Source organism: Petromyzon marinus, chromosome 36 (assembly GCF_048934315.1).
Source record: "Petromyzon marinus isolate PM22_M1 ecotype Great Lakes invasive population chromosome 36, UKy_Petmar_22M1.pri1.0, whole genome shotgun sequence".
Taxonomy (NCBI): Eukaryota; Metazoa; Chordata; class Hyperoartia; order Petromyzontiformes; family Petromyzontidae; genus Petromyzon; species Petromyzon marinus.
The window spans coordinates 10,012,826-10,027,075 of NC_133702.1; the positions used below are offsets into that span (position 1 = coordinate 10,012,826).

General features: G+C 53.2%; 1 protein-coding gene across 1 annotated transcript in view; it reads right to left on the reverse strand.

Annotated features, from left to right (window-relative positions):
- The window catches only part of LOC116949305 (calcium-dependent secretion activator 1-like), a 120,806-nt gene that overhangs the window by 35,791 nt on the left and 70,765 nt on the right, over nt 1-14,250 (reverse strand). Inside the window, exons 12-16 of the mRNA XM_076072105.1 lie at nt 11,557-11,693; nt 10,196-10,383; nt 6,704-6,805; nt 905-968; nt 284-407 (exon numbers count right to left, since the gene is read on the reverse strand). Of these exons, the coding sequence (XP_075928220.1) occupies nt 284-407; nt 905-968; nt 6,704-6,805; nt 10,196-10,383; nt 11,557-11,693 (615 nt within the window). The remainder of the gene's footprint in view (nt 1-283; nt 408-904; nt 969-6,703; nt 6,806-10,195; nt 10,384-11,556; nt 11,694-14,250) is intronic.

Genomic DNA, 14,250 nt, shown 5'->3' on the forward strand with positions numbered 1-14,250 from the left:
AACCGTGCTAATCGGAGGGGCGAAAAAGTGACAAATTCCACCCGCTCCTGGCACCGGGACGGCCTGCGTGGGGACCACGGTCGTGGATGCGAACCCGGGTCGCGTGTGTGCGTACGCGTGTACGTGCGCGAGTACATACGTACATTCGTGCGTGTGTACGAACGTACATTCGTGCACGTGTGTGTATGTGGGTGCGTGCGTGCGTGCGTACGCGTGTACGTGCGTGTGTATGTACGTACATTCGTGCACGTGTGTGTATGTGGGTGCGTGCGTGCGTGGGCACCTTCGTGCCTGGCGATGGCACAGACGTTGGAGAAGTTGAGGTGGGCAGCCTTCTGCAGACATTTACACAGAAGCATCTGCACATCGTCCTGGACAACGGGGGTTGAGATGTCCTTCATCATCACCTGCGCAGAGGCACAGACACGGGTAACTTCACGTTAACCGAGACAGACACGTAACAGCCAGATCTTATAGACACTTGCACAGAGACACAGACAATTTTCTTAAAAAATCACTCACAGACAGACGGACACAGACAGAAACCTGCATGGACGCAGACACAGAGATCTTCAAGGACACCTAAGAGAGACACATCACCTCGACAGCCACGTCACCCAGGGTACGTGAACAATAATTTATCACCACCTGCACAGATACATAGATTGAGGTCTCACACATCACCTAGGCAGACACACGGACACACATTAATCTTCATCATCACTTGAAAAAAGTGTTCACCGGGCACTCTCCCTGCCCAAGAGGCCAAAAGGGCAGAGTTGATTACGGATTCTGGAGCGCGGATTGTAGATTCTGGAGCGCGGATTGTGGATTCTGGAGTGCAGATTGTGAATTGTGGAGCGTGGAGGAGGTGATGGAGCCGGTGTCTCCGAGCGGCACTCACACGTTCCAGGAGAGACAGAGACGCCTTCAGTCCTCCCTCCGGCCGCCCAAAAGGGAAGCAGTACCTGCAAGACAAAGATCCCCCGTATAGCCTTAACAGAGTGGTGGGGAAAGTGCTGGTCACGAGCACCTCTGAAGGCCGGAACGGTGCCCGAGGCGGTGGGTGGCCAAACACCACTTCCCGACTGCCTTTGTCTCCCAAGTGGCAATGTTTACACACCGCACCGGGTACTCATTTGAGGCCCAGTCGACCTAGGAGAGGCACAGGACCGGCTCAGATTATCGTGACTGGTGTCGACCGTGAGGGGGATTAAAACCCGGGTCGCCGGATTAGTAGCGCAGGGCACACACACACGCAGCAATGAACGGCAACCGTTTCTTTAACAAGCGCGAGTGAAGTACGGTCAAACAACCCCCATAATTTACATGGTGTGGAGAGGTCTTCCCTGCGGGATTGACAACGGCCTGCAAATAATTTTTCGTCGTAATATTTTACGTTATTATATGAACACGGCGTTCCGAACTTAACATTGCGGAGAAGTCGCGAGCCTCCGCTGGAGAAGCAGCTTCATTGGTCAGAATTGTTTTCAATACATTGCCACGCGTGTCAATAATAAAAATATATATCGTAGGCGTGAAAGTGACGATACCTCCATGCGGTGGAGGGTTAATGACGTGGAGCTTGGCATAGAACCGCCACCACGTTGGCCCGATATAAAAACGAACGTGGATCCTTGCATGGGCTACGAGAAGGGGGGTTCTGAGAGTTCGGGGGGCAGTGAAACTCCGGTCCAAACCCAGGATTCTCAGCGTAGCCGGTTCAGCACTCCAACCCGGGTCGTTACGATTCCCCTGTGCGCCACCCAGGGCCCACCCCCTCCCCCCCACCCCCCCTTACTCCCTCCACCCCCCCCTTACTCCCTCCACCCCCCCCTTACTCCCTCCACCCCCCCCTTACTCCCTCCACCCCCCCCTTACTCCCTCCACCCCCCCCTATCTCCCTCCACCCCCCCCCCCCTTACTCCCTCCCCCCCCCAGGACTCAATCCTGCTTTTGACAAAATGATGAAGGAACGACGACGCACGGCTCTCGCAAAATAACTTGGCGGACAAAAAAGAAGGGCCCCACCCTCCCCCCCTCCCCCCTACCCCCCCTCCCCCCCCTCCCCCCACCCCCCGGTTCCACGTTTCCTTTCACCTTTTTTTGTGAATTTTAAGTCGGCGCAGCTCGGCGGGCGAGCGGCTCCGAGTTAAAGTGCCACTAATGAAGCGTGAGGCGCAAAATCTCACGGCACAAATTGGGGCGTTGTGGGCGTCCGTGCGTGCGTCCGTCTCGTCTGCACCGGCCGCCTGGGAGTGGCCGTCCGTGGGCGCGTGCGAGGTCGATGGTGTGTAGGGTGTGTAGGGTGTGTGTGTAGGGTGTGTGTAGGCGAGGGTGTGTGTGTGTGTGTGTAGGCGAGGGTGTGTGTGTGTGTGTGTAGGCGAGGGTGTGTGTGTGTGTGTAGGCAAGGGTGTGTGTGTGTGTGTAGGCGAGGGTGTGTGTGTGTGTGTGTAGGCGAGGGTGTGTGTGTGTGTGTGTAGGCGAGGGTGTGTGTGTGTGTGTAGGTAAGGGTGTGTGTGTGTAGGTAAGGGTGTGTGTGTGTGTGTGTAGGCGAGGGTGTGTGTGTGTGTAGGCGAGGGTGTGTGTGTGTGTAGGTAAGGGTGTGTGTGTGTGTGTAGGCAAGGGTGTGTGTGTGTGTGTAGGTAAGGGTGTGTGTGTAGGGTGTGTGTGTGTGTGTGTGTGTAGGCGAGGGTGTGTGTGTGTGTGTGTAGGCGAGGGTGTGTGTGTGTGTGTAGGCAAGGGTGTGTGTGTGTAGGTAAGGGTGTGTGTGTGTAGGTAAGGGTGTGTGTGTGTAGGCGAGGGTGTGTGTGTGTGTAGGCGAGGGTGTGTGTGTGTGTGTAGGTAAGGGTGTGTGTGTGTGTGTAGGCAAGGGGGTGTGTGTGTGTGTAGGTAAGGGTGTGTGTGTAGGCAAGGGTGTGTGTGTGTGTGTAGGCAAGGGTGTGTGTGTGTGTAGGCAAGGGTGTGTGTGTGTGTAGGCGAGGGTGTGTGTGTGTGTGTGTAGGCAAGGGTGTGTGTGTGTAGGTAAGGGTGTGTGTGTGTGTAGGCAAGGGTGTGTGTGTGTGTGTAGGCAAGGGTGTGTGTGTGTGTGTAGGCAAGGGTGTGTGTGTGTGTAGGCGAGGGTGTGTGTGTGTGTGTAGACAAGGGTGTGTGTGTGTGAAGGCAAGGGTGTGTGTGTGTAGACAAGGGTGTGTGTGTGTGTAGACAAGGGTGTGTGTGTGTAGGCAAGGGTGTGTGTGTGTGTGTAGACAAGGGTGTGTGTGTGTGTAGACAAGGGTGTGTGTGTGTAGGCAAGGGTGTGTGTGTGTGTGTAGACAAGGGTGTGTGTGTGTGTGTAGACAAGGGTGTGTGTGTGTGTAGGCAAGGGTGTGTGTGTGTAGGCAAGGGTGTGTGTGTGCGCGTGTGCGCGTGTGCGTGTGTGCGTGGGGAGCGGTAGTGGAGCGGTAAAGCGCGTTATGCTACGAACCTGGCGACCCGGGTTGGATTCTCGGTCACGGCAAACACCAGTGACGACGCTGGCGGAGCCGGGGGGGGGGGGGGGTGGGTGGGGTGGCACGTGCCCCCCCAATAATCCGATCGAAATCCCTAATTTCGATCGGATCATTGGGGTTTATTAGTAATAAATCGGCATTTTGCGACCCCCACTGCCACTGTGTAGCATATTATTACGTGCCAGGGACTCTATGAGACGATAGGACAATTGTCTGAGTCCACAATTGGCAATTAGTAACGGCAAAGCGGTTATAAGTGACTCTCAGAATTGTGCGCAGTTGTGTATACAGAGTCCACGACTTCCCTGAAGGCATCAACACCTTCAGCGAGCGCGATGCCGATCACACAACGCGGTTCAAATTCGACCCTGGATCGATGGCTGCGCTATCGCCGCACACGCGTCAATTAAAAAGCAAGGGACAAGTCCTTACTAACAACTCCTTACTCACTAGCAAGGGACAAGTCCTTACTCACTAACAAGGGACAAGTCCTTACTCACTAACAAGGGACAAGTCCTTACTCACTAACAAGGGACAAGTCCTTACTCACTAACAAGGGACAAGTGCTTACTCACTAACAAGGGACAAGTCCTTACTCACTAACAAGTCCTTACTCACTAACAAGGGACAAGTCCTTACTCACTAACAAGGGACAAGTCCTTACTCACTAACAAGGGACAAGTCCTTACTCACTAACAAGGGACAAGTCCTTACTCACTAACAAGGGACAAGTCCTTACTCACTAACAAGGAACAAGTCCTTACTTACTAACAAGGAACAAGTTCTTACTTACTAATAACTCCTCTATCATTTTTCGCCATTGAGTGACGATTATCTAAACTGGTCCTGAGCCTCCCTGAAGTCGGCTCAGCCTGAAATGAGTACCTGGTGCGATGTGTAAATATTGCCACTAGGGAGACAAAGGCGGCCGGGCGTGGTGCTGCCAACCCACCCCCTCGTGTGCCGTGCCGGCCTTCATAGGTGCTCGCTAACGCCACTTGCCCCAACAGCCTGTTAAGGCTACACGGGGGATCTTTTTCTCTGTTTGCGTGTGGGTTTTGTGGGAAGCCTTAGCGCACTGAATTATTACCCCCAGTTCGATTCCCACTCATGGCCAACACCAGTGACGATTTTCTGAACCAGTCCTGGGCCTCTCCAAGGTCGACTCGGCCTCAAATGACTATAAAGAGTAATGTGTAGACATCGTCACTCGGAAGGCAAAGGTTGTGGTGCGAGTCACCCATCCCCTCGTCTGCCATGCCGTGCCAGCCTTTACCGCAAGCAGAACTTGTCCCGACATTCTGCTGCAGCTATACGGGGATGTTTGTCTTTTTGTGAGTTGGTCTACAGTCTGCCCGTGCGTGTATATGCGAGTGCCCGTGCGTGTGTGTGTGTGTGCGTATCAGAGTCATGTACACCGAACGCGCATCTGGTCAGTGTGTGCTCGTGAGCGAGCCCACACGTCCATGTTGCACGTACACTCGACTCGCACGTGGCCAGTGAGCACGTGTGTGTCTGGTACTTGAATCACAAAGTACACCTCGTGGTCCCCCCTTAGGTCGACTCAGCTTTAACACGAGTACCTTTTTGTGGCGTTTCATAATCTGCACTCGGGGAGACCATGGCGGCTGGGCCATGGTCTCCCCCGCCCCGTTCCCGTTCCTTTGTGTGCACCTTGCCTGTTTTAATAGGCACTCGCTAACAGCACTTGCCCACGTGTGTGTGTGCGTGCATGCGTAGGTGTTCGGGTTTCCACCACCTGTCAAGCATTTCCAGGATTGTCTAGGAGGCATCCTGCCTTCCCTAGAAATCGACGTCTTCCCCGGGACGTTAAAGCTTCCCTGTGTTTCTCAGTTGCGTAACAATAATAATGATTATGCACCGCTCAATAAATTGCAGTGACGAGTAGGTCTCGTATTCTGAGAGAATCTTCCCACCACCATCATCATCATCATCGTAAATCGTGGTCATTCCACCTGTTGGATGATGATGGCCTCCTAAAGTGGCCGCCAGCATCTCTCGCGATCCCGCGATCCAACGCCGGCACACTCGAGATGATTTCATCGCTCCGGCTTCACCGGTGGACGTCATTCCAGCCGCGCTCCATTCCCTCGCCTGCCGCTCCGCTCGTATTCTTCACCACCTTCCATCATCCCTTCATGCAGCCACGATGTCTCCTGCCCATGCCCGCTTTCAGCAACAGTTTGAACGATGCCATCAACAGGCGTTCGTTTCCCCCGGCGCCTGACCTTCAATCACAGTCTTCAACAAGATTGTCCAAGGCCTCGCTCATGCCTACCTCTCCCTTCTCATCTCACTCTACTCCCCTCCACGCACCCTCCAGTCTCTCCCCTCTCATCTCACTCTGCTATCCTCCACGCACACTCCTGCATGTGCGTGCGTGGGTGCGTGTGTTCGCCCGCATGCCTGGGCGTTCTATCCGCGAGCCCGTGCCAACCGCTAATGTCCGCCGCCACCGCCGCATTTCCATGGCAACCAACGAGGAGCTTGTCCAGTCTCATTTCATCGTTCATTTTTCTCCTCCCGTCGCCTCTCTCCCTCTGCCTCTCTCTCCCTCTCCTCCGATCTCTCCGTACGCGCGCCCACCCTGCGGCGCCGTCGTAATTAATGTGCCACTACCAAAAGGTCACGGCCCGGACGACAACACGAAATGAAAAAAAAAACGATAACGTCTCACTTGCTCATTTTGTGAATATGATTTTTCCCTCTCCCTCGCTCTCGTCTCTGCGGCCATTCCGACGTGAACATCCCCGCTGCACGGCTGTGCGATGCGGCTGCTTCCCGTTTAGACGCTGCGCGGCCCGGGCGTGGTTTTGCTCTTCGTTTCACGGAGGAGCTCGCTGGCTCGTGCAGCTCGGTCAGTCGTCTCACGCGCTTCCCGTGGGAGAGAGCTGTCGTATGCGCATGGGCACGAGTGTGTGTGGAGTGTGTGTGGTGAGTGTGGAGGGGAGTAGCGTGTGATGAGACGGGAGAGGTAGGAGAGTGCGTGGAGGGGTGTAGAGTGAGATGAGAGGGGGAGGTAGGAGAGTGCGTGGAGGGGAGTAGAGTGAGATGAGAGGGGAGAGGTAGGAGAGTGCGTGGAGGGGAGTAGAGTGAGATGAGAGGGAGAGGTAGGAGAGTGCATGGAGGGGTGTAGAGTGAGATGAGAGGAGAGAGGCAGGGCTGCATGTGTGGAGGGGATGGCCACTCACCTGAAGTTGGTGATCTGATGCTCAAGGAGCATGCGGAGTCTCTCCTTCACCTCCTCAAACCGGTCCCTCTCCTCCACCGTCACAGAGCCCAGCCCATCGGGCCTGCCACACACACACACACGGGGTTTGTAGCGCAGTGCGCCAACTCGCTATGCCACCACCCTCCACACTCACCCAGCCACACACGTTAGTGGCTGGGCACGGTTGGCCTGGGCGCTGGTGCAAGGAATGAAACGGATCCTCCTGCTCTGTCCAATTCTCCGCCCCCTCCTCTTTGTCGCCCTGGTGCCTGGGCCCCCGCGGCCATGACCCCCAGTGCAGGTGCACCGCCTGCACACTCGATAGCCATGCCAACTGACACACACGTGAAGACCAAAATGTCCCACTTAACTGTACGGACTGGCGAGACACGAGTGCTGTTAGCAAGCACCTATTAAGGCACGGGACAGGTTTTGATACAATGTGCCGCTGACGGTAGCCATGGCTAAGAATCGAGCTCGGGTCGCCGGCTTCATCGCACAGTGAAGCTTACCGCAGCACTACCGCTCCCTGTCTGCGGTGCACAAACACAAACATGCACGCACGCACGTACACGCACGCGAGCACAGAGGAACACTCGCGCTCGCTCGTCCTGTTGGGATGTAATCTGTCCACCTGTATCAAATCCGACCTCGCGCTCAAACATCGGACGTGTCCGTCAGATTTTCCCCGTGCGCATCGTGACGGCCAAAACCGTGCGACCTGGCGCGGCAGGTTTCCTCCCCGCACGCACAAACGCGCACGCACACGCGTGGTGTGCGCGGCCCTGAGAGCTGTCACTCGCGGTCAACAGTCGCGTCGTTCTTGACTTGGATGATGATGGCTGCGACATCTAGAAAGCAGCTCGCCCGCCCGCCCACACCAGCTCCACTAAGGAAGAGTGGAGACTTAGAATTAATTGATCTGTGAGTTATGCCCAAAATTAAATTTTAATTGTCAATCGAATTAAAATCGTCACGTTTTAACGAGGTACAAATTGCTCTCGGTCCAGCTCACTCACCCGGATGAGGTTAAGAGCAATTCCCAGAGCCAAATTTATCAGCATTCAGATATACGATTCTGTGTTCCTGGATTCTGTTCTGAAGATGCTTGACGCAGTTTCAAGCGAAATTCCATGGATCGAATCGCTGCTAAATCGGTGAGCGAGCCAAAACAATCATGATTTTTGTGTCGTTAAACACTCGTACACGCGACAAATTAAATTGTTAGGCCATTTCAGGTGATGGAGGGGGTCTCGAGACATTAGTATGCCCAAATCGTTAGGTGGCCGAACACAAAAGCCTATTTCTGAATTGCAACACTGGCCGCTTAAAACTACTCCTGTAAAAGGAAAAATAACTTCTCAGAAGCTGGACTGTTACAGTCCAGGAGCACGTCCCCCGCGGAGATAGAGTGATGGAGTCAGTTGGCGTAAAATAAGCTAGATGGATTCGTTTGCGTCGTAGGGCGCCTTCATCCAGCAGTGGATTGAACAGAGATTACTACAACGGCTAATAACATCGGTGGTGGATACTGCCTGCTTTTTTTATCGTCATCTTTTACAGAACACGGTTTAAAAATAATACAAGTTTTACATTCTTGACCCCAAATTTTGGAGGGGATTGGCATGTCCGGATTTGTTTCCAATTGTCCTCGCCCTTCTAGAACATCATTAGAATTTACACGGGCCATGAAGGATCATAAATATTTGATAGACAATGACTAATAGCTCACGTGTCATTAAAGAAACACTCTTTGCTAAGCCATATTTAATGCGCTCGCCCTCCCTATGCGCACAGCGGTCGGAACTGCAGTAGCCGTGAAGATGCTTCGTAAATCCACACCGCCTTGCTGTGCCTATCGAATGCGGACAGGCGCACGGAGGTTCACTAAAGTGAGCATGCAGGCTAATAAGTGAGACTGGCAGCGCTGGGCTGAAGCTGCAAGTGTGAGCTCGTGACCGTCCGTGGGGCTCCAGACAACGACCCATCACTCTGATGTCACTTCCTTTGACAATCGCGGGGACCTTGTCAGGCTGATGAGGCCTGTCCGTATTCGGTGACCTCTGGTCCACATTGCTTTCCCACCCGCTCTATTCGTCGAATGACAGTCACACCAACTGGAACTTTGCCAAATTCAATGCGTGTTTTGCGGGCCGTTTGGTTATTTGGAGGGGGCCTTTGGGCCTGCACCGGGGAGTCGAACCTGTTCCCGTGGACATGCGAGGCGCAGAAGGCAAGTGAGCTCGTGGCAGTCCGTGGGGCTCCAGACAACGACCCTTCACTCTGATGTCACTTCCTTTGACAATCGCGGGGACCTTGTCAGGCTGATGAGGCCTGTCCGTATTCGTTGCCTGTCAAAGTCAATCAACGGGCGCCCCCCCCCCTCCCGTCCATCCAGCTCTGACCGATGCGCCGTGAGTGATGTCACTTCCTGTTGACATAACCACGGGTTCTGTCAAACTGATCATGGGTGTCCGGCTCAAGTGGCTGTCAACTCGTTTTTAAGATTACTTTTTTCGTGTAGTTTGTATTCTGGAGTCTAGGGACAGCACCGGCCTCTCGAATACGACAACCTGGAGAAGAAAAAAAAACCATTGGGTCTTTTATTTTGACTGTGCAGTTTTTCCCCCTTCTATCGGCTGACTTTATCGCCATGATGTTACTTTCTTTTAGCGTTCTTATCGGTCCCGTCACCACCGCTACGAGGGCGTCGCGTCACGTTTGCTGACGAGACCCTGACACAACGTCGACGCTCGTTAAGTTTGCGGACCGCTAACGAAAAAAAGTTTTGCACGAAATTTACGGCCGACGAAGACGAAAACGGCGGCCCTAACGGAGACAAAATAAAGCGTGGGGGTTTCAATCAATCCGGATCCGTCCGTGTCGGTTACCCGGATAAATATTATTGCACCGGAGCGCACCACAGCCCAGTCTACCTCCCGCTATGGCTGTGGCTACGATTGTACACTAGTCATGTGCCACCAACTCCGTTATCCAGCAAACCGGAAAATATCCATTGGAAAATCGAGCCATGTTGAGAATCCCATGGGAATAAAGATCTCTCTTCATTTTTTTTTCACAAATATGATGATGACGGCACATGATGCCAGAAGCAATGGGTTTTTGTGTCACTGTCATCACGACTGTGCTATCGGTGGTGGCTCATGAGGTCAGGTGTCTGTTCGCATCTCACACACAGCCGTGCGGGTCCTTCGTGTTAAGACAACGGCTCACAGAAGAGGCTATTGCAGGGCAACCTCTGAGATGCCTTAAGGTGACCTCTGGTCCACCCGCTGTATTCGTCGCATGACAGTCACACCAACTGGAACTTTGCCAAATCCAATGCAGAACCAAATTCAATACTTGTTTTGCGGACCGTTTAGTTATTTGGAGGGGGCCTTTGGGCCGGCGCTTGGCGACCGGCGACGTTTGAGCGTGCCGTTGTCGCGCCCGGCGCGCCAGGGAGCCGAACCTGTTCCCATGGACGTGCGAGGCGCAGAAGGCGAAGGAGTAGTGCAGCAGCGTGGGGTCGATGATGGCGCCGCTCTCGGCGCGACTCAGCAGCTCGTTGAGGTATCCCAGGTGGCGGTGGCAGCCCCGCACGCCGTACCGCGCGCAGTACTCGTCCAGTGCAAACACCTGCCCGGGACTGAACCAGCCCTGCACAGGCCAACACAAAAGTCATCCCCCGTGTCGCCTACCCAACCACTCGCTCTCATGCTCATCCGCCCGCTCAACCGCTCTCTTAACCACTTAACCAATCACTCAAAAACTTGCTCATCCACTCACTCATCCATCCACTCAACCACTCACCCACCCCACGACAGGTCACAATACTTATCTTTCTGCTTATACCCTCACGCTGCTCCATTTTGCAATTCCCTCCCATCATCGTCTCTATTCGCCCAAAACTCTTATTATAAATAACCTTGCTCGAGTCAAGACAAAACACTTAGAACGCCTCTTACAACTTTTACAGTGCTGTGTTTTGCTGGCCGCTTCATGTTTTCGCCCCTTTGCGTCTGTGCTCAGCAGTGGAGTTGAAGTGTTGGGGCAGCAAGTGAGCAACTATTGAAGGCCGGCACAACGCACAAGGGGGTGAGACTGTGTGGCCATCACCACGCCGGACGTCTTTATCTCCCCAGCGGGGACGTTTACGCACCACGGGGAGATACTCATTTAAGGCTCAGCCGACCCAGTGGAGGCTCGGGACCGGTTCAGATATTTTTTTTACCGATATTGGCCGTGAGCAGGAATCAAACTCGGGTCGCCGGGCTTCGAGGTGCAGCGCACGAAGCCACTGCACCACCGCTCATCGCACGCAGACAGCCACATGTCAGCGGCATAGCACGGTTGGCATGGGCTCTGGTGCTAGGACGGAAATTACCCCTCCCTCCCGCTTCCCCCCCACTCCATCCCTCCCGCCCGCCTCATACCCCCCCCCCGTAGCTTGATGCCTGCACCATTTCTACCCGTGAGCCTCTGTGTAGTTGCACCGCCTGCACACTCGATAGCTACGTCACTGACACACACAAAGACGAAAATAAAGACTGCCAACTTAGAAGTACGGAATGGTGGGATAAGTGCTGTTCGCGAGCATACATTAAGGCCAGAATGGCACAAACGCACACACTCAATCTATACACGTAGAGCGGTGGGGGACAGGTCGCGGCTGACGATGCACGAAGGCGATGAGACGATCAGAATTAAATCATATTTATTCATACTGGAGGAATCCGATGCACGGCAAAGCTCTTTCGACGCAGATGTCGAGCACTGACGATCATCAACGGCAGACGCGCCACGCACGGCGCTGCTCCTGTGCCCGCTCACCAGGGAGGCGGTGGTGTCGCCCGTGCGGTGCAGCAGGGTGAGGCGCTGGAGGGTGTCGAACAGCTCGGCGTGCGGGAAGGTGCACGGGTTCGCCGCGATGAAGTCGTCCATGCCGTGCTTCTGGGCGCGGTCCGCGTCTGCAGCGTGAACGGACACGAAACACACACAAACACAGATCTCCCCCACCCCTCCACCACAACCACCCCGTGTACAGCCTTGAACAGACCGGGCTGTGTGTCTGACTGGCATGGCCACTGTTGCGGTGGTTCTCTTGCGTTGACGCTCTTGCCTCGTGGAGGCCACTCTTCGATCTCACATTAACATCATGCTAATCTCTCACATTAACACCATGCTAATCTCTCACATGAACATCATGGTAATCTCTCACATTAACATCATGCTAATCTTTCACATCAACATGCTAATCTTTCACATCAACATGCTAATCTCTCACATCAACATACTAATCTCTCACATCAACATACTAAATCTATCACATTAACATCTTGCTAATCTCACCCATTAACACGCTAATCTCTCACATTAACATCATGCTAATTTCTCACATCAACATGCTAGGCTCTCGCATAAACAACATGCTAATCTCTCACATTAACATCATGCTAATCTTTCACATTAACATGCTAATCTCTCACATCAACATACTAATCTATCACATTATCATCGTGCTAATCTCTCCCATTAACATGCTAATCTCTCACATTAACACCATGCTAATTTATCACATCAACATGCTAGGCTCTCGCATAAACAACATGCTAATCTCTCACATTAAAATTCGAATCTCTCACATTAACATGCTAATCTTTCACATTAACATGCTAATATTTCACATTAACAACATGCAAACATCTCACATTAACATGTTGATCTCTCACATTGCCATGTTAATCTCTCACATTAACATGCTAATGTCTCACATTAGGATCATGCTAATCTCTCACATTAGCATCATGCTAATCTCTCACATTAGCATAATGCTAATCTCTCACATTAGCATGCCAATCTTTCACATTAACAACATGCTAATCTCTCATATTTATATGCTATTCTCTCACAGTAACATGCTAATCTCTCACATTTACAACATGCTATTCTCTCACATTAACATATTAATCTCTCACATTAACATAGCCACTTGCGTGCCCTTGTCGAGGAGGCCGCTCTCCTCCTATCTTACAGTTACATGCTAATTTCTCACATTAACATCACTAGACCCGCCCACTTCTTTATGACCCTTGGGCTACACCCATTTCAAACCTTTTTAAAACAGGCTGCCTCAGCAGCAGGACCATAGCTTTCCCACCTGATGACGGACGCTTGTGTTTGCGCCCGAAACGTCGAGATTTATTTAATTTTATACCTACCACGTGACTTTACCGATAGAACCAAAGAGTGGATTCCTGCAGTCACGAAAGCTTCAAATCACGATTTAACAGACCGTCGGGGCCAAGAGCGGTCAGCGAGTGGCGCCTGTGGTGAAGGCCGGGGTGGCACACGAGGTGGCGGTCGACGCCACGCCCCGGCCGCCTTTGTCTCCCCAGTGTCAATGGTTACACATTGCACAAGGTACTTATTTGAGGTCAAATCGTCCCAGGGTGGAGGAACCGTTCAAAGTATTCATCACCGATGTTAGCGACAATGTCGGCTGTGAGTGCGGGAATGGAACTCGGGTCACCAGGTTCGCAGCGAGGTGTGCTAATCACGGCGCCACCGCTCCCCGCGCATGTGCACGCACGCACAGTTTAAGGACTGGTGGACGTCCAGATATGAAGCCAGGATCTCAGCAGGACCATCTGAACCGTGCGCCTGAAGTAATTTCCAAACTCGGCTACAGTGAAGGGGTCTGCTTAGGCTGGGTCCATCTACCATCTGTCACAACCTTTACATGGCGTAGAAGCTAACGTAGCTCATCGCGATGCATACACCACTATGCTACTGCTACACAGCCCAAACGCACACCAATTCGCATATATACACACAAAGACCCCTCCCCTGTATAACCTTAACAGACTGTTGGGGCAAGTGCTGTTAGCGAGCACCTATCAAGGCCGGCACGGCACACGAGGGGGTGGGTGGCCAGCACCATGCCCGACACACACACACACAGTTATAAACGTACAGACACACACATACACACACACAGAGTTATAAACGTACAGATACACACACGTGCACACACACACAGAGTTATAAACGTACAGATACACACACGTACACAGATACACCCCAGAGACCTAAACCCAGATCCACTCGACAGTAGAGACTGAAATGGAATGCCTTCAAGCACCTGTGTGTCACCCTTCATCTCCTCCTCGCTTCATCCCCTTTGTCTATCCCTCCCATTCCTCACCATCTCTCTGTCCCCCATCTCACCATCTCGCTCCCCTAATTCCCTCTCGCGCTCTTCCCTCTCCCCGCCCCATTTTTTTTCCGGTCTCCTCGGCCGCCTCTTCTTTACGCGTCTCCCTCGGTCTATGTCACCCGCCCTTCTCCCACGCGCTCCCATTGTGCCTCTCCTCCTCCTCCTCATCTCTCTCCTGCTCGTCTCTCCCCATCTCCCCGTTCGCATTGAAACCCACGGTGGATGCCTTCCGCCTAAGTGCGGCGGCGTGAGCCGCGGCACTTTCAATGTCTCTTTTCTCCCACCACCACCACCCCCCCCCACCCCAC